The sequence below is a fragment of the Copadichromis virginalis genome, linkage group LG3 (assembly GCF_057382275.1).
Source record: "Copadichromis virginalis isolate Kocher_CV1m ecotype Utaka linkage group LG3, C_Virginalis_male_GT1.1, whole genome shotgun sequence".
NCBI lineage: Eukaryota > Metazoa > Chordata > Actinopteri > Cichliformes > Cichlidae > Copadichromis > Copadichromis virginalis.
In genome coordinates this window covers 22598954-22626231 of record NC_140620.1, presented here as the reverse complement: position 1 = coordinate 22626231, position 27278 = coordinate 22598954, and the positions used below count along the sequence as shown (strand labels likewise).

The window sequence follows — 27278 nt, the reverse complement described above, 5'->3', positions numbered from 1 at the left end:
CTGTTGAATTTCTCCCTAACTAATCAATTCGACTGTGGGAACAAATGCTTGTGAATGTCTGATGATCATTATTAAAGCACCGAGAACACATTACTCCAGTTTCACCCTCTCTTTCTGAGGGGGTGAAACTGCTGGTTTATTGTGTATTTTTAGAAGTCTTTGATACCTTTCGTTTCATGGGCCTTCAGATCAGAACCCCCAAACCACTTTCATGTATGCCAAAGAAAAGCACCAAATTCTATTTACATTTGCGAACCTCAAACAAACAACAAAAAAGAAGTATTTTGGATTTTGCACTTAAAAATGACAGTTAATTGAACACTAACTGTTATAGAAATATGAAAAAGACCTTTCTTATAGTACTGAGTTCCCTAATGCTCACTGTGGGGACTTCTTGAAATGCATTTCAGATCTTGGACGGCTGGGATAGCACTTCTGTCTCATTCCTTTTTTCTTTTTCTTTTCTTTTTCTGCCTGTCCCGTTTGGTTCTTTTGCCATCAGAATTATCGTAAAGGCGAAGAAAGATACCCAATGGATTTACTTTACCAAATTGACCATCCCAGACTTGCCGTAATGGTCTATTTGATTCACCTTTTATTGTTTATTTTATTTATTTTTTTATTTTCACTTGCTAGATACGGGACAGACTTGAATGAGGAAAAGAAAAAGGAGAAAAGAAGAGGGGGAAAAAACAGTGGAGAAGAGGGATGGGGATAAAGGGCAAAAAAACAAAAAACAACTAAATAAGCAGACAAAAAAATATACATATATCAATCACCTGGATCACCTGTTGAGAAAGAAAAGAAAACAAGCAGAAGAACATGAGAGCAATACAATAAACAACAATGATATATGGGAATATTTTTCTTTCTCTCCCTCTCATTCTTTCTCCCTGTCCTGACCCCCAGTCATGTCTGTCCAGTCTTTCAAAAACAAAAATAAAATAAATACATAATTATAATAAAGGTCAATCAAATGGACCAATATGGCAAGGCCATGATGATCCACTTGGTAAAGTAAATCCACTTGGCATCTTTCTTGGCCTTCAGACAACAATTCTGATGGCTAAAAAACAAAACAAAGAAAGCCTTACATTAGGGAGAAAAACACGTCGGGGGAGAGGGTCCTCGGTTCTCCAGTTAGATTGTACTTCACGGCGTCATGTTTTGCCATGACGGGGTTATTATTGGAGTAAATGGATGGCTGGAGCCTCTGCTCGAAGTGTCTCTTATCGCTGCGAGCGGGTTCACATTGCAGTGAACTGAGAAAAACATGGAAGGATACCTTTTGCGTTAGCATGAGAATTTTAGGGACGTTACAAATCGTCGCTATATTACGAGTAGGGAGTGAAAACGGGTTGAAGACCAAGCAGACATGGAGCACAGAGAGAAGAGTAACTAGACGTGAGACGTGGAATGGGGGAGGGCAAAGTTACAGAAAGCTAACGACTGAAAAGTAAGAACATAACCAGTGTTGGTCAAGTTACTTGAAAAAGTAGTCCTGTTACTTTACTGATTACTTGAAAAAAGTAATCAAATTACAATAACACATTACTTTTAACGCATCACTGCCAATCTCTGAATTTGACATAAGCAGAAAACAATATAGTGACTCAAAACCATGAAAATCAACAAATCCAAGAACATAACTGATCAAAAACGCAGCACACAGACCCAGTACTGTGACAGATCTGTCTCCATAAAAATTTTCTGGTGAATGCCTGTCAAAGATACAAGACATCTCTTATCAGCTGAGGCACTGGTCTCATTTTATCTTTTTCTTATTGCATGTCTTTTCCAGAAATGCTAAGGAAAGAACTGGCAAGAATTGGTCTACTGAAGAAACATTCTCATCATGATTACTGTGAGAGCAAAACGTCAGAAATTATTTTAGATCTTCATAATAACGCTGATTATTTAATGTCCATAAACTCAGCTTCTCCTTTGTTTTATGTTTTTTTTTTCTTTCCTGAAAATACTTTCTTAAATATATAAAATGTTCTCCATTTATACTATGGAGTGTTGACCAGTGTTTGACTAGTTGTTGACTAGTAAAATTAAGTGGGCAGCTGGAAGAAGTAGTCAGCATTTGGCAATAATTTTGGTTTTGGTTGTGAAAGAAAGAAGTGCAGTAAAAGTCTGGCCAGCATGAATCACATAATACACGTGTCATTTTTTTCAATGTTAGTTCCCTGTTTTGAAACTACAAAGAGACAGAATATAAGCCGTGATCTCAGAGCTGTTCAGCACCTTGTTCCAACCTTGGAAGGCTGAAGCTACTGACTGAACAGACAAGATATTCTACAAAAGGTCGGCTGAAAACTCAGATTCCTTCTGTGCTTTGTTTAATGAAGTGCTAATAACTTTGGGTCTTTTGTTGTTCACAGAGATACTAATTATCACCATGAAGCTGCTGACTGTGTCTGCACTTCTTTGTGCAATGATCGCTCTGACCACTGCTGCCAGTGAGTATTGTAGTATAATATAGATAACGTATATATGTGTGGAATCAATAATACAAACAACACTTATAATATCAATATTATAAATGGAAATTTACCACTAAAATTTATCAAAATTATAACTTTTTTTGGGTTCTTCCAGATGAAGTGGGTAAGGATGGGTCTGAATCAAATCCCCCAGGTTGGTAACAATTTTCCTCTCAGATTATTGTCATGCTGAAGAGCACATCTATGTCCTCACTTGTATGCTTGTATGTAATGTATGTGTTCAAATGATATGTTTTACCAGTGAGAAAATAAAATATTTATAATTTATATATATATATATATATATATATATATATATGTGTGTGTGTGTGTGTGTGTGTGTGTGTGTGTGTGTGTGTGTGTGTGTGTGTGTGTGTTTGCGGGGGTATAAAGGTTTGAGCATATACATGGTTTGAAAGACAATTACTTTTTTGTAAATAGCAACAATAATTGATGTTTGAGTATCTAAGTAGTCTTTGCTTGTCCTCAGGAGAGCATCTTGTTGAGAAGAGATCTCCATGTTTTAGGAGCCTCTGGGTTTGGACTAGATATGGAAACCGATACTATCACTTCTTTCCCAATCAACTGACTTGGGCTCAGGCGCAGGTAAGAACAGTGATTTCGATTTAGCATTTCTCTCTGCTTTAATACTTTTCATATCAAACTTGGTTTAAACTAGACCTTTTGTCCTATAGAGACACTGTCAGTCCCTGAATGCAAATCTGGCGTCTGTGCGCAACCTCGGAGAGTACCAAGCGATTCAGAGGGTCATACTTAATGGTGCTCGTAATCATGTCCCTACATGGATTGGAGGCTCAGATGCTCAAGAGGTACACTACTCAATATTAGACATTAGTTCTGAGACTAGAGGATATGCCTGCCTATTGACACTATTCTCTGTTTTTTTTGTGTTTTCTAGGAGCGTTATTGGTTTTGGATCGATGGAACCCGTTTCACATATGCAAACTGGTGTCACGGAGAGCCTAACAATGTCGGGGGCAGAGAGAACTGCCTGCATATGAATTGGACAGGTAAAATTTAAAAGAAAGTGTATGAATTCATTTTGAGGGGAACAAAAACTGTTACAGTATCCACATTTTCTCAAAAAATGCTTATCATTTGGTGTGATAAATAGCAGTGACTTACAGGAAAATAATATGAATTCTAAATTTTATTTTTAACAGAGACAAACTTTGTGTTTTACCATAATGAATAAAATAGATTGCTGTATTTCACGTCTTTAAATTTAAAGTAAATTTACATAGTGCTGTGAAAGTAGAGTCAAAAATGAATATTGACAGGTGCTCCTGCTATTATGCAAACTAAATATTTGTGTCAGTATAGACGTCCATGTGAGCATGGCTTCACTTAATGTTCATTTTTGGTGCTTACAGGAAACCTCTGTATGAATGACATACCCTGTGACGCCAGATACCCATTTGTCTGCGCCAGGAAAGTCAGACGATCTCTGGAATGAAGGCTTGGTTCACCGGTCTTTAGAGCAAATAATCTCATAAATCCAGCTTAAAATGTTTCTCTTCTTACATCTTTACTTCTTTTAGTTCACCGCAACGCTACATAAGGAATGAGTTGAAAAATGATGCAACCTGTAGATGGATTGTCTCTTTTAATAAGAACAAACTGAGTGTGTAATGGAAAGAATGCTTTAAGCTTTCACTTTACTTCCCTGAATGAACATCATCTTCATTATTAAACCTTTAAGCATTGAATCAAACTGGTCTCTGAGTCTTTGTCACATTTTCATGGGAATACTTCAAAAGATTCATACACATCCAGGCATAAATCCACCATTTTCCAAATACCTGATGCAAATTCAAATTTCTGTGCTCACATGATGTAGAAATTAAATATTTTCTTTATGGAGTCCTGGCCTGACAAGTTAGCTCTTCTGTATTGTGCCATCTGCTTATCTAGAGGTTATTTTGTTTCCCTGATGTATAAAAATCATGGCAATCCTCCTGGCACCTAACAGTGTACACTATATTACTCTGTTTACATTAGGGGACCTGTTTCATTGGATCAATTTTTGGCACAGTGTGTTTTGGGGTTTAAAAGTCATAAGCGACATTGTGTTTAGAGAAAAGGATTCTTAACTGCTCCGATACTCCTGACACATATGGGATCATTAAGGGTTTTTCCTTAGGCAGCGGTGGTCCTTCTCTCCTGGATCGGCTGGAGCTTTCTTTTGGCGCCTTCCTAGCTTTGACAAATGTCCAGCTGGTGAATGTCCACATATGTCCACAAATGTCCACATATACTCGAGACTTTCCTGATGTGATGTTCTTCTGCTTCCCTGGCCGCTGTGTCTGTGGGGATGGTGTTCGCTCTGTGTTGTAGCGTCCTGATGACACCCAGTTTATTCTCCAGTTGATGATGAGAGTCAAACCTTAAATACTGATCTGTATGCGTAGGTTTACGGTACACATCAACTTCTAAATGTCCCCCATTACTGATGGAAATCTCACAGTCTAAGAAGGCTAACCTGCCACTTTTCATAACCTCCCTGGTGAACTTGCTGTGTTGGTCAACCAAGTTAATGTGATCCGTGAATTGTGGTACGTCCTAAGATTTGATTTTCATCCAGGTGTCATCCACATACCTGAACCAATGGCTTGGTGGTATTCCAGGGTAGATAACAAAGCCTTCTTCTCCATTTCTTCCATGTACAAGTCTTAGACTTTTTATGCTGCGCTAGATCAGCCTTCTCATTGAATTCAAACACCTTTTGAAGATATTCTCATCTGGAAGCATTTTAAGTCTCTGTCTGATCTGCTCTGTAGATTTTAGCATGTCAGTGGTAAAATGGCACACCTGCGGCACACCTGTCACTGGGTAAACCTCCAGAGTCCAGAAAATAAATAAAATCAAAGACTCAGCGGCACTAAGTCCTGTTGCTCATAAATCTATTTTCAATTCAATTCAATTCAATTCAATTTTATTTATATAGCGCCAAATCACAACAAAAGTCGCCTCAAGGCGCTTCATAGATACAGAGAAAAACCCAACAATCATATGACCCCCTATGAGCAAGCACTTTGGCGACAGTGGGAAGGAAAAACTCCCGTTTAACAGGAAGAAACCTCTGGCAGAACCAGGCTCAGGGAGGGGCGGGGCCATCTGCTGCGACCGGTTGGGGTGAGAGAAGGAAGACAGGATAAAGACATGCTGTGGAAGAGAGACAGAGGTTAATAACAGATATGATTCAATGCAGAGAGGTCTGTTAATACATAGTGAGTCAGAAAGGTGACTGGAAAGGAAAAACTCAATGCATCATGGGAATCCCCCGGCAGCCTACATCTATTGCAGCATAACTAAGGGAGGATTCAGGGTCACCTGGTCCAGCCCTAACTATATGCTTTAGCAAAAAGGAAAGTTTTAAGCCTAATCTTAAAAGTAGAGATAGTGTCTGTCTCCCGAATCCAAACTGGAAGCTGGTTCCACAGAAGAGGGGCCTGAAAACTGAAGGCTCTCCCTCCCATTCTACTTTTAAATACTCTGGGAACAACAAGTAGGCCTGCAGAGCGAGAGCGAAGTGCTCTAATAGGGTGATATGGTACTACAAGGTCATTAAGATAAGATGGGGCCTGATTATTTAAGACCTTGTATGTGAGGAGCAGGATTTTGAATTCAATTCTGGATTTAACAGGAAGCCAATGAAGGGAAGCCAAAACAGGAGAAATCTGCTCTCTCTTTCTAGTCCCTGTCAGGACTCTTGCTGCAGCATTTTGGATTAGTTGAAGGCTTTTCAGCGAGTTTTTTGGACATCCTGATAATAATGAGTTACAGTAGTCCAGCCTGGAAGTAATAAATGCATGAACTAGTTTTTCAGCGTCACTCTGAGACAGGATATTTCTAATTTTAGAGATGTTGCGCAAATGGAAGAAAGCAGTCTTACATATTTGTTTAATATGTGCGTTGAAGGACATGTCCTGGTCAAAAATGACTCCAAGGTTCCTCACCGCGTTACTGGAGGCCAAGGTAATGCCATCCAGAGTAAGAATCTGGTTAGATACCATATTTCTAAGATTTTCAGGGCCGAGTACAATAACCTCAGTTTTATCTGAATTAAGAAGCAGAAAGTTAGCGGCCATCCAGGTCTTTATGTCTTTAAGACATTCCTGCAGTTTAACTAATTGGTGTGTGTCATCTGGCTTCATGGACAGATAGAGCTGGGTGTCATCAGCATAGCAGTGAAAATGTATGCTATGTCTTCTAATGATACTGCCTAAGGGAAGCCTGTATACTATCCAGATGAACTTAAGACATGTGTCAGAGTGGCCCTCTCCATTTTCTATTCCCAAGTTTTCACATGATGTTGAACTGAAATTGTGTAAGGCTAATGTGACATATGAAAAATCTAAGAAGGGCCTTGCAGTAACAAGAGACATGAAGATGGAGATTTTGGATAAAATTGCAGAGGCAGTGTTTGAAATTAAAGCCTACCCTGAGAAAGATGAGGTTGAGTCAGTGGCTTCTGCACTGGTTCTCAAATATCCATGCCTGAAGGAGCCAGGTAGCATCACAGGCTACGAGGGATGGAAAGCAAGTATCAAGCACAAACTTGGAAACTACAGATCAAAGCTTCGTCGGGCAGGCTGCAATGAAGTAAATGTAAACAGGAAAAGGAAAGGAGAAGATGAAGCCAGCAGTCCTTTCACCCTTAAAAAGCCCAAACGTGGAGAGGTCAATCATGTCCCAGATTATCCACAGCACCATGATGATTCTACTCTTGAAGAGGAAAGAGTTGCTCTGGTCAGTGAAATGAAGAAGAAACAAAAGAACTTGAAAGTCATACAGCAGAAGATGGCGCTGACATTTTCTCTCAGGCGGAGAGAGGTTGTGGAGTGTCAACCTATGGTATCTGAGGTCCAGGAGAGATGGCCTGGGCTGTTTTCCTCTGAGGAGGTAAGAGTGTCCAAATTTATTTATAATTTAATTATTATTCAAATTGGGCATGACTTATACTAGATGGACTATTATTGAAGTAGTACAGTATTTGCTGGTGTAATGCATTGGCCAACTTTATTATACCTTGTGCAACCAGTCCACATTGAAATCTGTGACCCATTAGATTATTTGACCTGTCATAATATTCTTACCCTGAACATTTCTGCCAGTACAAGAAAAGAGTCCCCATGCTAAATCAAAATTGTTCTTCCTGTGAAACAGAAAGTCAATCACATAATTTTTGACTTAGCATGTATGTTTTTTTTATTTTAGTGCTGGAAATAGGATTTCTATAGACTGAGATTTTTAGGGAAAGAATACTAAGGCAGGTCACATAATCTGATTCGTCACAGATTTTGGTGCAACGTAGAACATAATATGTATTTGCATATTGATACTGTTTTTTGTGGAGGGTGTTTCTATTCCTGTGCAAAATGTGTATTCATGAGAGATTTTTGAAGTAGGTTTTGCGGTTGATAACACAGTCAGGCATATAACATGGTGCAGACTGTACAAGGCAGCTACCCAGAAATTTTCTGTGCTGAATAAATGGCAATATTTTGGTTATTGTCTTGTTTAGATATCTGAAGAATTTCATCGGATCACAAGCAAAGACCTCCTAGGGACGTTCAATGCATCCCTCAACAAATTTGTGCCTGGCCTGCTGAAACTATACCGGTCTAAGAAGGGAGCTCTTGGTGAGGACATGGAAGACCTCTTGGATAAACTTGATGAACAGGTAAGTGCTCCCTTTACCTGACATTTTTAGAAGAGAGTATACCTTTGTCATAACAGAAAAAAATGTTGGCTTCAGCCAAAACACATCAATGGAAATGAATGTAATCAGTCATTACTTTGTTTTTATTTGGCGGTATTTTATTTAATTTGTAAAAAGAAAGTAAAATCGTTAAAATGGTGTTTTGTTTTTTTAAGTTTTACATGTTGCTGGGCCTGATCTGTATTTTATTTTCATTACTATAAGAGTTCTGATTTTGCATTGTGTGTAGGTACACCACGTTACTATACTAATTTAAATGCTTGTTTTCCACTGAATGCTCTTTAGACATCTGACATTGTGTCCCACCGAAAGACAGCAGCACTGAGAGGCCTGCCCATTTTCCTCGGAGAGGATGCAACACAGGTTTTCCTGAAGTGCTTAGTAAGTACAAAAAAGTAATGCAAGCAAAACTAATTGCTATGAGATGTTTTGAAAAGATGATTTAATCCAAAATGGAAATGTCCACTTCCTCAGTGCAGTCCAGATAATTTTATGGTGAGGATTGCAGTTGTCATAACTCTCGCTGCTTTTTTTTCTGCTGAGGAGCACCTGGGCATTGTTAGTGGGTGTTCAACAGCAGAAAATATTTTTGTACAAAACTCATCACAAGGTTGGTTGGTGAAAGATATTGTGCTGTTAATTAAAGGAAAATAAGCTTTTTCTTTTTAAAACCTCCATGAGTCAAATGAGCATCATGGTATAGAGGTTAAAGTTAAGATCTTTAGAAATGTATTTTGTCTTTAATTTTTCTTAGCTTTCAATAATTCATATTTTACTTTTCTTCTCTTCAGGACACTGACATTTTGGAACCAGTGTTGAACGGTGCATCAGTTGCCATCCTCACCATCCTGCAAGATGACGATGCCGATACGTCTGTGCGAGAACATGCTGTTGTGTTGGAAGGGGACATCGTGCTACATAACATTCCAGACCTCTCTACTGCCTTGGCATACCTCTTTGGCCTTCTGTATGCCCTCAACATTGATTATCCAAAGCAGATGAGTTATACCTTTGAAGCAATTCAGGGCATCTTTTTTGAACTCGGTGGCTCTCGATGCTCACAGCGCATAAGGTCTCTAAAAACAAAGCTTTTGCTGTGACTGTTAATGGGGAAGCCAGACATGAGTTTAACTTGTTCTTAAACATGTTCAAGTGCATTGTAGAGTCATGTAAGTAAAAAAAAAAACAGTAGTTCAACCCCTTTCCCTCTATATAATCGTTCACCTGTTACAAAGAGTTGCATATTTAGTGTTTGAACTGTTAAAATTAATTAGGAATAAGTGAAGGAAAGAGGGAGGAAAGGAAGAAGGGAGAAAAGAAGGAACAGTCAAAACAGAATGGTTCATTTTGACCTGGTCGGTCAATATGAAGTTGAAGTGGATAAGGGATTATTTGAAATGTAAATATTAGTCAGATGAATCTGTATTATTGAGAATCTATGGTGAAATTTTGTCTTGTAGGATTTTAAAAGATTTGTTATAGTGTTTTTCACTCCACCTGAAGTATGGAACTGGTATTTTACCTGATAGTTCGCTGTTCATTGATGGTAACATTTCTAATAACTTTTGACTTCTGTAGTTCATCATAGTAAGCCCATGTAAAATGTCGATGTCTGGGTACATAGGCAATTGTTTGTTGCACTACCCTATTTAGTGTGCAATAGTTAAGTTAAGCTTTTACAGGACAGTCAGGGTGTGAACGTGAATGACTAAGCTGCTGGACACTTTTCTTTTTTTCTGGACTCTGGAATTTTAATGTCTCTGCTGGGGTGCTCAAAGCACCCTAAAGAAACTGGCAACACGTTTTTTTCTGTTTGTTTGCTTTTTTACAGAAATTCACCCCACTGCCCATGACCTTCTGAAATATACTGAAAGCACTGTTGAAAAAAATAAATACGTTTTTACATAACATTCAGTTGTGCTTTGTTTTATTCTATATCTGTTTGAGTGTTTTTTCAAGTACGATAACAGCATACATTTTTCTTTATTTATATTGGTAAATTTTCAACTCACTGGAGTAAGAATTGTATGATTATTCAACAAGAATATCTGCGTTTGGTGAATTTAGGAATACATGGCCTTGGAGGGAATAATTGTATGTTAATTCAACAGGAATATCTTTGTTTGTTGAAGGCAGAAATACATGGCATTGAAACCAGAATTTCTTTGTTAGACTTACAGGATTATCCTAATTAGGTGAACAAGTAGATCCAAGTTGGCAGAACATGAAAATATTAGTTAAGTCAACTACAGTTGGCAGAAGTTGAGAAAACTCAAAAATCTCTTGCATCATGTTGCCTTGAAATTTTAAGTTTTCTCAACTTTTTCTTTTTTACAGTGTAATTAACCTCAGTGTGTGAAGAGGACTCTCCATTTACATGCACAAACTGGAGTCTATTAGATAGATATGATACAAACCACTGCAGCGCAGTACCTGTAATACCTACTGCATGTTCTAATCGCTCTAATAGGATATTATGGTCGACAGTATCGAATGCTGCACTAAGGTCTAGCAGGACAAGCACAGAGATGAGTCCACTGTCAGAGGCCATAAGAAGATCATTTGTAACCTTCACTAAAGCTGTTTCTGTGCTGTGATGAGCTCTGAAACCTGACTGAAACTCTTCAAATAAACCATTCCTCTGCAGATGATCTGTTAGCTGTTTGACAACTACTCTTTCAAGGATTTTTGATATGAAAGGAAGGTTGGAGATTGGCCTATAATTAGCTAAGACTGCTGGGTCTAGAGATGGCTTTTTGAGTAAAGGTTTAACTACAGCCAGCTTGAAGGCCTGTGGTACATAGCCGATCATTAGAGATAGGTTGATCATATTTAAGATCGAAGAATTAATTGATGGCAGGACTTCTTTGAGCAGTTTTGTAGGAATGGGGTCTAAAAGACAGGTTGATGGTTTGGAGGAAGTAATTATTGAAGTTAACTCAGAAAGATCAATTGGAGAAAAAGAGTCTAACTTAACATCAATGGTACTAAGAGTAGCTGTAGATAATATTACATCTGTGGGATGATTATTGGTAATTTTTTCTCTAATGATAAAAATTTTATTTGTGAAGAAGTTCATGAAGTCGTTACTAGTTAACGTTAAAGGGATGGTTGGCTCAACAGAGCTCTGACTTTTTGTCAGCCTGGCTATAGTGCTGAAGAGAAACCTGGGGTTGTTCTTATTTACTTCAATCAGTGACGAATAGTAAGATGTTCTGGCTTTGCGGAGGGTTTTCTTATAAAGCAGCAAACTATTTCTCCAGGCTAAATGATGATCCTCTAGATTTGTGACACGCCATTTCCTCTCCAGATTACGAGTCATCTGCTTTAGGGTACGTGTTTGAGAATTATACCACGGAGTCAGGTACTTCTGATTTGAGGCCTTAGTTTTCACAGGAGCTACAGTATCCAGAGTCGTACGTAGTGAGGAGGTGAAATTATTAACAAGATAATCGACCTCTGTTGGGGTAGCGTTCAGATAGCTGCTCTGCTCTGTGTTGGTACAGGGCATTGAAGATGATAACAGTGGGTGGATTATATTCTTAAACTTAGTTACAGCACTTTCAGAAAGACATCTACTTTGATAAAGTCTACTCTCCACTGCTGTGTAATCAATTATTGTAAATGTAAATGTTATCAGGAAATGATCAGACAGGAGAGGGTTTTCAGGAAACACTGTTAAATGTTCAGTTTCTATGCCATATGTTAAAACAAGATCTAGAGTGTGATTAAAGTGGTGGGTGGGTTCTTTTACATTTTGAGAGAAACCAATTGAGTCTAATAACAGACTAAATGCCATGTTGAGGCTGTCATTTTTAGCATCTACATGGATGTTAAAATCACCCACAATAATTATTTTATCTGAGCTCAGAACTAAATGAGATATAAAGTCTGAGAAATCAGACAGAAACTCTGTGTAAGGCCCAGGTGGACGATAGATGATAACAAGTAAGACTGGTTTCTGAGTTTCACAGCTGGGGTGGACGAGGCTAAGCATCAGGCTTTCAAATGAATTAAAAGTCTGTCTTGGTCTTTCATTAATTAATAGGCTGGTGTGAAAAATTGCTGCCACACCGCCCCCTCGGCCTGTGCTTCGAGATTTCTGGTAGTTAGAATGACTCGGGGGTGTTGATTCATTTAAACTAACATAATCATCCTGCTGCAACCAGGTTTCTGTAAGGCAGAGTAAATCAATTTGTTGATCAATTATTAAGTCATGTACTAACAGAGACTTGGAGGAGAGAGACCTAATATTTAATAATCCACATTTCACTGTTTTACTCTTTGGTTCAGATGTGGATACTGTATTGTTCTTTCTTTGTAATTGTTTATGTTTAAGTTGTTTGTTGCTGGTTTTTAGTTTGTTTTTTGTCTTTTTGGAAGCTGACACAGTCTCTATGGAGATGGGTTTTTGGGGGGGTAGCAGGAGGAGAGAAGCTGCAGAGAGGTGTGTAAGACTGCAACTCTGCTTCCTGGTCCCAACTCTGGATAGTCATATTTTGGGGGGTTTAATAAATTTGTCCATATTTCTAGAAATGAGAGCTGCTCCATCCAAAGTGGGATGGATGCCGTCTCTCCTAACAAGACCAGGTTTCCTCCAGAAGGTTTGCCAATTATCTATGAAGCCCACATCATTTCTGGGACACCACTCAGACAGCCAGCAATTTAAGGAGAACATGCGGCTAAACATGTCACTCCTGGTCTGATTGGGGAGGGGACCAGAGAAAACTTCACCTGTTTAGCAGGAGTGGGGCGGGTGGAGGTTTGCCCTGGTGCAGGTGTGCCACAGTGGTCATGTCAGCGGAAGGATCCGGCAGTTTCTCTGTGAATTTCAAATTCCTGTGGCAGCATACTCGGTGCTTCCTTGGAAGTTTAGGAGTTTTTTTCGCTATAAAAAGAAGTTTTCTTCCCACACACCCCACGGGCGCCAATGTTTCTGTCTCTTTTTACTGAATCAAAATTTAAAGTAAGGTCAGTACTTCCACGCTTTAAATGCTGCACAGTCATACTCTGTCCCGCACTCGTTATATTATCCATTGTTGATCTGCACACAGCTGTTAACCATGAACGTTGCACACGCTTACGTCATTGTCATGAGACACTCTCACAAAAAAAATCACTGGTTAATAACGCAGTAACGAAGCATGCTTACGGGAAAGTAACAGTAATCTAATGACCTTTTTTGCAATAGTAATTCCTTACTTTACTCGTCACTTGAAAAAAGTAATCAGATACACGTTACTGTCTCTAATCATCTCTGATCATGAGGCTGGAAGGATTTCCCATCCTGAAGCCAGCCATAACTGTCCTGCATCAAGTCTCACCGGCTGCCGCTGATCATCCCCATCAGTGGCCCACTACTTAACAGTGTGGCTGAGCTAACTAGTCAGTACAGCCCTGACTCTGAGATGAAACTATCTTTGCTTGATCTTGTCTTTTCAAGAGCCTGGAAGGGAGTGTGTCACAGGAGTGGAGCTATTGTATATATCAAGTGTTGGAGTTTTCACCATTCACACTACAGACCATGAGCACTGTGTGGGAGTCAGGAGCTCCACAATGGAAGCCATATTTTTGGAAACTGTCACGTTATTGTTCACCATCTCCACTGTGAATAAACAGTCTCTTTTGTGAAGTCCTGCATTTGGGTCACGTACTTACCCTGAACCTGACATTGTTGTTTTTTGTATATTGGGTTACTTTAAGAAGACTAAAAAAAATCCTCATATACTGGTGTTTTCTCACCAGTATGTGAGAATTAACATATAAATATAAACAGCAAAGAAGAGCATATCTAAAGTCTGTGACTGACAGATAAACTCATTATCATGCTATCATCAATTAGCCAACAGCCTTGCTAACATTCTAAAGAAAAAACATCTTTCAAAGCTTCTGAAATTATTTTCACTTCAGACATTATTTCACAAGACTTGGGGCTTTATAGCTATCTCATTATTTTAACTGTCGAAAATAAAAGTTCCCAAAAGTAAAAGTGATATACTGTCATGATCAAGTGTCGAATAACTGAGGTTGAGGCCAACATGAATTGGCAACTTTTGACATATTTCATCATATTTCATAGAGGAAGTAGAAACAAATGCAGACCCATTCTGTGTTTCTCGTTTGGGCACACAAAGCCAAGGCCCACTTTGCTTGTCTGTACATGTCAGGTACCTAAAATATTCCACAAGTGAGCCACATTTTCCTTCACCTCTGATGTCCACCAGCTTTTTCAACTCCTTTCCCACCAGGAAGATGATTTTTGATTTGCCTAAAGCCAGTTTGTATAGCCCATGATTGTACTGCCCGGGCCTCCAGATTTGGCCCCGACTTATTTCACAAAGCACTATTTCCTATGGGATAACAGACCTCCCTGGCGGATTTGGGACCCTTTGATCTTAAATGAATCAGTCTTGGAGGCCTGCCCCCAGGTTGGGGCTGTTCAAGGTTCCCTGAAGGTTTTTTTTTTTTTTTTTTTTTTTAACAAAGGGATCTGTTGAATCACACTTGGTCTTACCTCTAACTCATGCCCAATTAACTACTGACTTGTTATAATATAATTGCCATGTGTAAAACTAGTTAAAGAAAAAATTGAAAACAGAATAATATACCATGGCAGGGGTAGAATGACAGTCATTTGATAATAATTATTTGAAAGCTGTACAAAGTGCCCAAGATCCTTACTGATATTATTTCCTGTTATTTCCCTTTCTTGCTTCCAAAACCTAAATCCTTAAAGAAGACATGGTGAAACTGTGACTTATTTTAAGTTTTTATATTTTATCGTTTTTTGCCTTGAAACCCTTCAATGGATGCCATTTTGCCTAGTCTCCTTCTTATTGACAAATCATGAACACTGCCTTTAACTAAGGAAAGTGAAACATTACAAAAAATTATTCCAATATTTTCACGATTTAATGAGAGGGGCAATTACATTTCAATATATGACCAGGTAGGTTTAGATAGTTTCTTTTAGATAAATGGATTTCTAGTTGTGGTGTTTCTCAACATGAAAACTTCCCTCAATCCTATACGTAGCTTGAATATTCAAATGCATTATAAAGTGCTAAAGAACAGAGGCTAAAACCCCATACCCGACCTAGAAAATGATCAAGTCATTGTTATAGAGGAAGTGGAATTGAAGGCTCATCCATTCCGTGTCTTGCTCCATGACCTTGCTTAGCAACAGCCTGTTTACCTTTCAGCTTCCTACCAGTGAGTCCTGCAAGCCAGTCAGTATCAATAGGACATCTTTATTCTTAGTTTTTCCCCCCGCTGGTTTCTACCGTTTGGTTCAGTTCCTTCCTTTGTCTGGTGGGTAAAAAACTGTGCAAATAGACCCAAGATGCTTGTTCAGGCTCCTTTGGCTAAGACCGAGCCATCAGATAATCTCAAGCAGGTTCCTAAGCCTTGGCAGTGTTCCCGAAACCATTTTGTTGTAATTAAAGGAGTGTTTTGAATAAGGCTTTAAAGTCTGTTTCAGGCTCAAAAGCTACTCATTTAAATCTGCAAAACTTTAAGACACAAAGTATCTTATATGTGACTCGGAAACAAGACATACAGGGGCTTGCAAAAGTATTCGGCCCCCTTGAACTTTTCCACATTTTGTCACATCACAGCCACAAACATGAATCAATTTTATTGGAATTCCACATGAAAGACCAACACAAAGTGGTGTACACGTGAGAAGTGGAACGAAAATCATACATGATTCCAAACATTTTTTACAAATCAATGACTGAAACGTGGGGTGTGCGTAATTATTCAGCCCCCTTTGGTCTGAGTGCAGTCAGTTGTCCATAGACATTGCCTGATGAGTGCTAATGACTAAATAGAGTGCACCTGTGTGTAATCTAATGTCAGTACAAATACAGCTGCTCTGTGACGGCCTCAGAGGTTGTTTAAGAGAATATTGGGAGCAACAACACCATGAAGTCCAAAGAACACACCAGACAGGTCAGGGATAAAGTTATTGGAAAATTAGGCTTAGGCTACAAAAAGATTTCCCAAGCCTTGAAAATCCCACGGAGCACTGTTCAAGCGATCATTCAGAAATGGAAGGAGTATGGCACAACTGTAAACCTACCAAGACAAGGCCGTCCACCTAAACTCACAGGCCGAACAAGGAGAGCGCTGATCAGAAATGCAGCCAAGAGGCCCATGGTGACTCTGGACGAGCTGCAGAGATCTACAGCTCAGGTGGGGGAATCTGTCCATAGGACAACTATTAGTTGTGCACTACACAAAGTTGGCCTTTATGGAAGAGTGGCAAGAAGAAAGCCATTGTTAACAGAAAACCAAGAAGACCCGTTTGCAGTTTGCCACAAGCCATGTGGGGGACCCAGCAAACATGTGGAAGAAGGTGCTCTGGTCAGATGAGACCAAAATGGAACTTTTTGGCCAAAATGCAAAATGCTTTGTGTGGCGGAAAACTAACACTGCACATCACTCTGAACACACCATCCCCACTGTCAAGTATGGTGGTGGCAGCATCATGCTTTGGGGGTGCTTCTCTTCAGCAGGGACAGGGAAGCTGGTCAGAGTTGATGGGAAGATGGATGGAGCCAAATACAGGGCAATCTTGGAAGAAAACCTCTTGGAGTCTGCAAAAGACCTGAGACTGGGGCGGAGGTTCACCTTCCAGCAGGACCCAAACATAAAGCCAGGGCAACAATGGAATGGTTTAAAACAAAACATATCCATGTGTTAGAATGGCCCAGTCAAAGTCCAGATCTAAATCCAATCGAGAATCTGTGGCAAGATCTGAAAACTGCTGTTCACAAACGCTGTCCATCTAATCTGACTGAGCTGGAGCTGTTTTGCAAAGAAGAATGATCAAGAATTTCAGTCTAGATGTGCAAAGCTGGTAGAGACGAACCCTAAAAGACTGGCAGCTGGAATTGCAGCAAAAGGTGGTTTTACAAAGCATTGACTCAGGGGGCTGAATAATTACGCACACCCCACTTTTCAGTTATTTATTTGTAAAAAATGTTTGGAATCATGTATGATTTTCGTTCCACTTCTCACGTGTACACCACTTTGTGTTGGTCTTTCACATGGAATTCCAATAAAATTGATTCATGTTTGTGGCTGTAATGTGACAAAATGTGGAAAAGTTCAAGGGGGCCGAATACTTTTGCAAACCACTGTATGTTAAACATGGAGGCATGTTATTCCTCAGTAGAACAAACTCCTCTTTTCATCCAATAAAAAAAGAAAAAGCATTTTGGGTTACATATGTCTTCTTCTTTGCATAGTAAACCTTCAATTAATGATAGAGATTTGTCATTAGCATGGCAAATTAACACTAGAAAAATTTGCATTTCCTGCGAAAATGCAGTGTGGATGCCTTAACGGCTGAAGATATCTGCTGAAAAAAGCTGAAAAAGTTGAAACAAACAAAAAAAAAAGATGCCCTGAGCAGGATTCGAACCTGGCCCTCCTGGTCAAAGGGCAGCTATTTAGCTCACTGAGCAAAACACTTTCTCACCAAGAAAAGGTGGAGAGATTGACAATTGTGCTGAAATGAGCAGAAGCTACTGAGAATTGTGCTGATAACAGGTGGAAAGGCGGAAAATTTTTCAGAAGAGGTGAATAAGCAGAATTTGGGCAAAAATAAAGGGGTGAAAATTCTGCTGAAAAGAGTTCAATCAGCAGAATTTCTGCTGAAAAGAGGTGAATGAGCAGAATTCTGCTGAAAAGAGTTTTTTTTCTGAAAACAGCAGAAAAAACTGAAAATTTTGCTGAAAAGAGTTGAATGAGCAGAATTCTGCTGAAAAGAGGTTTTTGCTGAAAAAGAGCTGAAAAAGTTTGGATTTGTGCTGAAAAGGGGTTAAAAAAACTGAAAATTTTGCTGAAAAGGGGTGAAAAAGATGAAATTTGTGTTGAAAAGAGTTAAAAAAAAGTTTAACTGTTAAGTGAAAGAAATGTTGCCATAAGCTGGATTTGAACCCAGGCCTCCCAGTCTGAGAACGGATGCTTATCTCACTGAGCTAAAACACAGCTCAGCCCATCATGCAAAATCAGTGACCACATTGATAATGTGTTCCATTCATTTCAATGGTCAAAAGTCATAACACACATCAGCAGAAATAGCAGAATTTTTTAAAGTTTAAACATAGTATTTCTGCTAAAACTTAGTATTTATACTAAATAATATTTTTTTCGTGCCAAATCATAGCATTTGTGCTGGAACACAGAAAGTTCTGCCAAATCATACAATTTGTACTAAAACATTATTTATGATTAAGCAGAAACACTGGGACTTGGTAGAAATACTATGATTTACATGAAATACTTTGACTTAGCAGAAGTACTACAATCTAGGATAAAAGTACTACAGCATAGCAGAAATTCTATCATTGAGCAGAATTACTAGGATTTAGAAGAAATACTAAGATTTGGCACAAACACTGATGTGGCTCAAGAACCTTTATTGTGCAGTTATACTATGATTTGGAAGAAATACTATACTTTGGCACAAATACTATGATTTGGAAGAAATACTATACTTTGGCACAAATACTATGATTTGGAAGAAATACTATGTTTTAGCACAAATACTATGATTTGGCTCAAATACTATAACTATCCTCGGTCAGAAGGAGAGGCTGACATCCAGGGATTAGATTACCACAGGTGGAATTTATTGCGGTCAGATGGATGGTACAGGGAGGTATGGCATACAGTAGGAGGATGTGGAGAGGTGATATGGTGTGGTTTCTATGATTAAGAACAGGGTATGCATTACAACATGCATACAGATTAAAGATTAAGAAAACTGGCAACAAATTCCTCCACTACAAATCAGTCTGATGCCACTTTTTACAGGGTTCCCGTTTACTAAGGCACTACCCAAAAGGCGCCACAAGAGGGCACTCCAACACAAGAGATGACCTATTTACACTGATGCACTTAGTAAACAGCCCCTACTTAGCCACTACATAATACAGTGATATTACAGTATACAAATTCACACAAATACTATGATTTGGCAGAAATACTATGACTTAGTAGTAATACTATAACATAACAGAATTATTATTTGGGCACAAATACCACGATTTGGCAAAAATACTATGATTGGGTACAAATACTATGATTTGGCAATAATACTGCATTTTAACACAACTACTGAGATTTGATTGAAATACTATGATTTAGAAGAAATACTATTACTCCATACAAATACGATACTTTGGGACAAATACTATGTTTTGGTTCCAATACTATGATGTGCAACAAATACTATGATTTGGCACAAGTACTATGATTTAGTACAAATACTATGATTTGGCAGAAATACTATGACTTAGTAGTAATACTATAACATAACAGATTTCCTAAAAAAAAACTATGAAATTGCATTAATTCTATGACTTGGCAGAGATACTACGTTTTAGCACAAATACTATAACAACGCAGAAATACTATGACTTAGTAGTAATACTATAACATAACAGTTCAATGTTCTTGCACAAATACCACAATATGGCAGAAATACTATGTTTTAGCACAAATACTGTGATTTGCTATAAATACTATGATTTGGCACACATACTATATTCCGCAGATACACTATAACATAACAGATATTCTACAACTTAGTAGTAATACTATAACATAACAGAATTATTATTTGGGCACAAATACCACGATTTGGCAAAAATACTATGATTGGGTACAAATACTATGATTTGGCAATAATACTGCATTTTAACACAACTACTGAGATTTGATTGAAATACTATGATTTAGAAGAAATACTATTACTCCATACAAATACGATACTTTGGGACAAATACTATGTGTTCGTTCCAATACTATGATGTGCAACAAATACTATGATTTGGCACAAGTACTATGATTTAGTACAAATACTATGATTTGGCACAAGTACTATGATTTAGTACAAATACTATGATTTGGCAGAAATACTATGCCTTAGTAGTAATACTATAACATAAGAGATATACTATGGTTTTGCAGACATACTATGTTTTTGCACAAATACCATGATTTGGCACAAATGCTATGATTTAGCAGAAATACTATGATTGGGTACAAATACTATGATTTGGCAATAATACTGCGTTTTAACAACAACTACTGAGATTTGATTGAAATACATACTATGACTTAAAAGAAATACTATGACTCCATACAAATACGGTGCTTTGGCACAAATACTATGATTTGGCAGAAGTACTATCATTTAGTACAAATACTATGATTGGGCAGAAGTACCATGTTTCAGTACAAATACTATGATTTGGCAGGAATACTCTGGTTTAGCAGAAATACTCTGATTTAGCAGAAGTACTATCTTTTGGTAGAAATTCCTGCTAAAAGGTACTATTTCTGCGTTTTAGCAGAAATACTGTAATTTGGCATAAATACTATAATTTGGGATAAATACTATGATTTGGCACATATAATATATTCAGCACATACATTATAAAATAACAGAAATATTTGGCCCCAAAACCATGATTTTGCGCAAATACCATGATTTTTGCAAAAATACTTTGCTTTAGCAGAAATACTATGATTGAGGAGTAATACTTAAACATAGGAGAAATATTGATACACAGACACACATACACAGAGAGTAAAGGGAACAGGAGCTGTGGAGAGTCTGGGCTTGGTATATGTAGGTCAGTTAAATTAGCTGCACCTGCTGTAGTCAGCCCTTACACACACAGACACAGAGAGAGGTGTGAGTTTTCTTCAGTGTATTTCTGACATTCAGGATTCCCCTCGAACAAATGGCCATAATTTCCTAACCGTAGAGGCTAGAACGGTCATTCAGACATCGTTTTGTTCAGAAGAGATGGGGGAATCTTCAGGTCTTCATAATTCAGAGATAAAATATAAATTATTAAAGATATATGACTTGTAATACACTATAACTGAGTAGAGGCGAAGCAAAAACTGCATTGACGTGCTCTCAAACAACCTTTGGTAACTCTAAATCTATATGGAGCATCAAAATCATTCTTTCACCGTAAGAAACAGCAGGCTTTGGTGAACAGTCATGGAAATTTTCAGGTCTCTGTGGAAATCCATCAAAAAGATATGATGAGAGAAAAAAGTGACTCATTTCCAGAATTTGAAATCTGATGAAATCTGAGCGAGGGACAAATTTCCTATCCTCAAACAAGTCTAACTCATCTCAGAACGGTAATAGGTGAGAAAATAATTCTTGAATTGTGAGCATCAGGAGTGTCTGAAGATATACGGGGACAAGCCTCATGTCTTAACTTCGCTTCGTTAAGGAGATATGACAATTTGAAAATGCCTCTCATTACAGAAATCCAGCGGTGATTTTGAACAAACTCTCCATTGAGTTTATATGGAGAGTTTTCACACTTTGTGTTACTCTGAGGAGATTTGCAAAATATCTATGAGTCCCACAACAATGATAGGGACATTTTCTGAAAGCCAGCAAAAATACCTACGTTTTGATGTATAATTTGTGCGGCTTGAGTGGAAATTGAGCGAGTAGCAAGAAGTTGTTCGGACATGAAGAGAAAATTCAAACAGTTTCACTGTCCCCTCTGAGTTAATTGCATAGCAACCATAGCAACGCATGTATTTTCTGAAAAATCACAATTTTGCAACTGAAGACTTAAAGAGAGATAAGATGAAAACGGTAGAAGATCTGAAAAAGCTGAATCACACAGGAATAGCCCAATCATTTGAGAACGTTTTAAAGTTTGAATGGAGTTTCTAGGTGAAAGTATGAAGCAGTAGTTAAGTTTCAAAGACAAGAAAGTTTTAGCAGAATTGTGGAAGTTTCCCATTCATTTCAATGGGACAAATTAAAGGAAAAAAGTGTAATATTTTAAAAAGTATAATAGTAATAAACACCAAAAGTCATAGCCGGCATAAGCAGAAAGAGCAGAACAGTTTAGAGTTTGAACGGTGAAAATAGCACAAAAATTGTGGAAGTAGATCCACGGCGAAAAGTGTACGGAAACACCCGGAATAATAAAGAATAAAGAGAAACAGGAACTCAATAGTGTGGATGCCTATTAAGGCATCCACACAATTACACAGAATCCTTTCTGGAAGTATTCTTGAGCCATGCAATTATTCCCATGAGAGAGTCATCCAAGTTTTTAATGCAGTGCCACCTGAGGTCTTTAAGATCATGGAATCTAGTTTTAATTTTCTCCCTTGTCCACAGAGATTTATCAAGATTCTCTGAATCTATTGACAATATTGAGTACTCTAGTTGATGACACATTCATCATCTTCAGAATTTTATATAAATATATATTATTCTGAAATGTTTCCACAGTTCCTAGATGCAGTTTTTTTTAGATAATGGTGAAACTCTCCGCTTCTGAGAAACTTTATAGCTAAGATGCCTTTTCATACCTATTGTTGCAAAATGTTCCTTGAGCTTTTTCCATTCAGTAATGATTACTTGTCCACTCCTTTGTCGTCCCATGTTTCCACTTCTTGAGATAAGTTCATGTAATCAAATTCAAAATTAGCTATTACTTTACATCATTTTTATTTACACTTTGCACAGCTCTTTCTCTACTGGAATCACAGACCCAGCCCATTAATTATGCTGAGTGTGGTGCTAACCTCACATCTTTCTCTACAAAGAAATTCGGATATGACACAGATAGGAATGCCTGTCAAAAATGCAAGACATTTCTTCTCAACTGAGACATTGGTCTCATTTTATCTTTCATTTCTTATTTAATGTCTTTTCCTGAAATGCTAAGGAAAGAACTGGCAATCGAAAACTAAACTGGACCTGGACCACCTACTAATAAAAGAGTGACGAAACGTTTCTCCCCCAAAACGCTACGCCCAGATGAACAGAATCAGCTTTTGGAGCTTTTACCAAATTGACCATCCCAGACTTGCCGTAATGGTCTATTTGATTCACCTTTTGTTGTTTATTTATTTTATTTATTTTTTTATTTTCACTTGCTAGATACGGGACAGACTTGAATGAGGAAAAGAAAAAGGAGAAAGGAAGAGGGGGAAAAAACAGTGGAGAAGAGGGATGGGGATAAAGGGCAAAAAAACAAAAAACAACTAAATAAGCAGACAAAAAAAATATACATATATCAATCACCTGGATCACCTGTTGAGAAAGAAAAGAAAACAAGCAGAAGAACATGAGAGCAATACAATAAACAACAATGATATATGGGAATATTTTTCTTTCTCTCCCTCTCATTCTTTCTCCCTGTCCTGACCCCCAGTCATGTCTGTCCAGTCTTTCAAAAACAAAAATAAAATAAATACATAATTATAATAAAGGTCAATCAAATGGACCAATATGGCAAGGCCATGATGATCCACTTGGTAAAGTAAATCCACTTGGCATCTTTCTTGGCCTTCAGACAACAATTCTGATGGCTAAAAAACAAAACAAAACAAAGAAAGCCTTACATTAGGGAGAAAAACACGTCGGGGGAGAGGGTCCTCGGTTCTCCAGTTAGATTGTACTTCACGGCGTCATGTTTTGCCATGACGGGGTTATTATTGGAGTAAATGGATGGCTGGAGCCTCTGCTCGAAGCGTCTCTTATCGCTGCGAGCGGGTTCACATTGGAGTGAACTGAGAAAAACATGGAAGGGTACCTTTTGCGTTAACATGAGAATTTTAGGGATGTTACAAATCGTCGCTATATTATGAGTAGGGAGTGAAAACGGGTTGAAGACCAAGCAGACATGGAGCACAGAGAGAAGAGTAACTAGACGTGAGACGTGGAACGGGGGAGGGCAAAGTTACAGAAAGCTAACGACTGAAAAGTAAGAACATAACCAGTGTTGGTCAAGTTACTTGAAAAAGTAGTCCTGTTACTTTACTGATTACTTGAAAAAAGTAATCAAATTACAATAACGCATTACTTTTAACGCATCACTGCCCATCTCTGAATTTGACATAAGCAGAAAACAATATAGTGACTCAAAACCATGAAAATCAACAAATCCAAGAACATAACTGATCAAAAACGCAGCACACAGACCCAGTACTGTGACAGATCTGTCTCCATAAAAATTTTCTGGTGAATGCCTGTCAAAGATACAAGACATCTCTTATCAGCTGAGGCACTGGTCTCATTTTATCTTTTTCTTATTGCATGTCTTTTCCAGAAATGCTAAGGAAAGAACTGGCAAGAATTGGTCTACTGAAGAAACATTCTCATCATGATTACTGTGAGAGCAAAACGTCAGAAATTATTTTAGATCTTCATAATAACGCTGATTATTTAATGTCCATAAACTCAGCTTCTCCTTTGTTTTATGGGTTTTTTTTTTCTTTCCTGAAAATACTTTCTTAAATATATAAAATGTTCTCCATTTATACTATGGAGTGTTGACCAGTGTTTGACTAGTTGTTGACTAGTAAAATTAAGTGGGCAGCTGGAAGAAGTAGTCAGCATTTGGCAATAATTTTGGTTTTGGTTGTGAAAGAAAGAAGTGCAGTAAAAGTCTGGCCAGCATGAATCACATAATACACGTGTCATTTTTTTCAATGTTAGTTCCCTGTTTTGAAACTACAAAGAGACAGAATATAAGCCGTGATCTCAGAGCTGTTCAGCACCTTGTTCCAACCTTGGAAGGCTGAAGCTACTGACTGAACAGACAAGATATTCTACAAAAGGTCGGCTGAAAACTCAGATTCCTTCTGTGCTTTGTTTAATGAAGTGCTAATAACTTTGGGTCTTTTGTTGTTCACAGAGATACTAATTATCACCATGAAGCTGCTGACTGTGTCTGCACTTCTTTGTGCAATGATCGCTCTGACCACTGCTGCCAGTGAGTATTGTAGTATAATATAGATAACGTATATATGTGTGGAATCAATAATACAAACAACACTTATAATATCAATATTATAAATGGAAATTTACCACTAAAATTTATCAAAATTATAACTTTTTTTGGGTTCTTCCAGATGAAGTGGGTAAGGATGGGTCTGAATCAAATCCCCCAGGTTGGTAACAATTTTCCTCTCAGATTATTGTCATGCTGAAGAGCACATCTATGTCCTCACTTGTATGCTTGTATGTAATGTATGTGTTCAAATGATATGTTTTACCAGTGAGAAAATAAAATATTTATAATTTATATATATATATATATATATATATATATATATATATATATATATATATATATATATATATATATATATATATATGTATGTATGTATGTATGTATGTATGTATGTATGTATGTATGTATGTATGTATGTATGTATGTATGTGTGTGTGTGTGTGTGTGTGTGTGTGTGTGTGTGTGTGTGTGTGTGTGTGTGTGTTTGTTTGCGGGGGTATAAAGGTTTAAGCATATACATGGTTTGAAAGACAATTACTTTTTTGTAAATAGCAACGATAATTGATGTTTGAGTATCTAAGTAGTCTTTGCTTGTCCTCAGGAGAGCATCTTGTTGAGAAGAGATCTGCATGTTTTAGGAGCCCCTGGGGTTGGACTAGATATGGAAACCGATACTATCACTTCTTTCCCAATCAACTGACTTGGGCTCAGGCGCAGGTAAGAACAGTGATTTCGATTTAGCATTTCTCTCTGCTTTAATACTTTTCATATCAAACTTGGTTTAAACTAGACCTTTTGTCCTTTAGAGACACTGTCAGTCCCTGAATGCAAATCTGGCGTCTGTGCGCAACCTCGGAGAGTACCAAGCGATTCAGAGGGTCATACTTAATGGTGCTCGTAATCATGTCCCTACATGGATTGGAGGCTCAGATGCTCAAGAGGTACACTACTCAATATTAGACATTAGTTCTGACACTAGAAGATATGCCTGCCTATTGACACTATTCTCTGTTTTTTTTGTGTTTTCTAGGAGCGTTATTGGTTTTGGATCGATGGAACCCGTTTCACATATGCAAACTGGTGTCACGGAGAGCCTAACAATGTCGGGGGCAGAGAGAACTGCCTGCATATGAATTGGACAGGTAAAATTTAAAAGAAAGTGTATGAATTCATTTTGAGGGGAACAAAAACTGTTACAGTATCCACATTTTCTCAAAAAATGCTTATCATTTGGTGTGATAAATAGCAGTGACTTACAGGAAAATAATATGAATTCTAAATTTTATTTTTAACAGAGACAAACTTTGTGTTTTACCATAATGAATAAAATAGATTGCTGTATTTCACGTCTTTAAATTTAAAGTAAATTTACATAGTGCTGTGAAAGTAGAGTCAAAAATGAATATTGACAGGTGCTCCTGCTATTATGCAAACTAAATATTTGTGTCAGTATAGACGTCCATGTGAGCATGGCTTCACTTAATGTTCATTTTTGGTGCTTACAGGAAACCTCTGTATGAATGACATACCCTGTGACGCCAGATACCCATTTGTCTGCGCCAGGAAAGTCAGACGATCTCTGGAATGAAGGCTTGGTTCACCGGTCTTTAGAGCAAATAATCTCATAAATCCAGCTTAAAATGTTTCTCTTCTTACATCTTTACTTCTTTTAGTTCACCGCAACGCTACATAAGGAATGAGTTGAAAAATGATGCAACCTGTAGATGGATTGTCTCTTTTAATAAGAACAAACTGAGTGTGTAATGGAAAGAATGCTTTAAGCTTTCACTTTACTTCCCTGAATGAACATCATCTTCATTATTAAACCTTTAAGCATTGAATCAAACTGGTCTCTGAGTCTTTGTCACATTTTCATGGGAATACTTCAAAAGATTCATACACATCCAGGCATAAATCCACCATTTTCCAAATACCTGATGCAAATTCAAATTTCTGTGCTCACATGATGTAGAAATTAAATATTTTCTTTATGGAGTCCTGGCCTGACAAGTTAGCTCTTCTGTATTGTGCCATCTGCTTATCTAGAGGTTATTTTGTTTCCCTGATGTATAAAAATCATGGCAATCCTCCTGGCACCTAACAGTGTACACTATATTACTCTGTTTACATTAGGGGACCTGTTTCATTGGATCAATTTTTGGCACAGTGTGTTTTGGGGTTTAAAAGTCATAAGCGACATTGTGTTTAGAGAAAAGGATTCTTAACTGC

General features: G+C 37.9%; 3 protein-coding genes across 3 annotated transcripts; all 3 read left to right on the top strand.

Moving 5' to 3' along the window:
• The first annotated feature begins 2224 nt into the window (after positions 1 to 2224).
• On the top strand, positions 2225 to 4224 carry LOC146713460 (ladderlectin-like). The gene is made up of 7 exons (XM_085448245.1): positions 2225 to 2310; positions 2388 to 2465; positions 2605 to 2643; positions 2980 to 3095; positions 3185 to 3319; positions 3409 to 3520; positions 3884 to 4224. Exons 2-7 carry the CDS (start codon positions 2405 to 2407, stop codon positions 3964 to 3966), a joined length of 546 nt encoding a protein of 181 aa, XP_085304371.1. The 5' UTR covers positions 2225 to 2310; positions 2388 to 2404; the 3' UTR covers positions 3967 to 4224.
• Positions 4225 to 6761: 2537 nt separating this feature from the next.
• Positions 6762 to 10145, top strand: LOC146713459 (sterile alpha motif domain-containing protein 3-like). The gene is made up of 4 exons (XM_085448233.1): positions 6762 to 7415; positions 8038 to 8196; positions 8521 to 8616; positions 9027 to 10145. The coding sequence occupies exons 1-4, from the start codon at positions 6762 to 6764 to the stop codon at positions 9333 to 9335; spliced, it is 1218 nt and encodes a 405-aa protein (XP_085304359.1). The 3' UTR covers positions 9336 to 10145.
• Positions 10146 to 24787: 14642 nt separating this feature from the next.
• On the top strand, positions 24788 to 26895 carry LOC146713458 (ladderlectin-like). Its single transcript, XM_085452671.1, has 7 exons — positions 24788 to 24873; positions 24951 to 25028; positions 25168 to 25206; positions 25651 to 25766; positions 25856 to 25990; positions 26080 to 26191; positions 26555 to 26895. Exons 2-7 carry the CDS (start codon positions 24968 to 24970, stop codon positions 26635 to 26637), a joined length of 546 nt encoding a protein of 181 aa, XP_085308797.1. The 5' UTR covers positions 24788 to 24873; positions 24951 to 24967; the 3' UTR covers positions 26638 to 26895.
• Positions 26896 to 27278: the final 383 nt, after the last annotated feature.

Bases quoted from the DNA above. Each gene is read 5' to 3' on its own strand.
- LOC146713460 (XM_085448245.1), top strand. From the start codon at position 2,405: ATGAAGCTGCTGACTGTGTCTGCACTTCTTTGTGCAATGATCGCTCTG. The intron at 2,466-2,604 runs GTGAGTATTGTA...GGGTTCTTCCAG, and splicing joins CGCTCTGACCACTGCTGCCA to ATGAAGTGGGTAAGGATGGG. The intron at 2,644-2,979 runs GTTGGTAACAAT...GCTTGTCCTCAG, and splicing joins GTCTGAATCAAATCCCCCAG to GAGAGCATCTTGTTGAGAAG.
- LOC146713459 (XM_085448233.1), top strand. From the start codon at position 6,762: ATGAACTTAAGACATGTGTCAGAGTGGCCCTCTCCATTTTCTATTCCC. The intron at 7,416-8,037 runs GTAAGAGTGTCC...TGTCTTGTTTAG, and splicing joins GGCTGTTTTCCTCTGAGGAG to ATATCTGAAGAATTTCATCG. The intron at 8,617-9,026 runs GTAAGTACAAAA...TCTTCTCTTCAG, and splicing joins AGGTTTTCCTGAAGTGCTTA to GACACTGACATTTTGGAACC.
- LOC146713458 (XM_085452671.1), top strand. From the start codon at position 24,968: ATGAAGCTGCTGACTGTGTCTGCACTTCTTTGTGCAATGATCGCTCTG. The intron at 25,991-26,079 runs GTACACTACTCA...TGTGTTTTCTAG, and splicing joins GAGGCTCAGATGCTCAAGAG to GAGCGTTATTGGTTTTGGAT. The intron at 26,192-26,554 runs GTAAAATTTAAA...TGGTGCTTACAG, and splicing joins CCTGCATATGAATTGGACAG to GAAACCTCTGTATGAATGAC.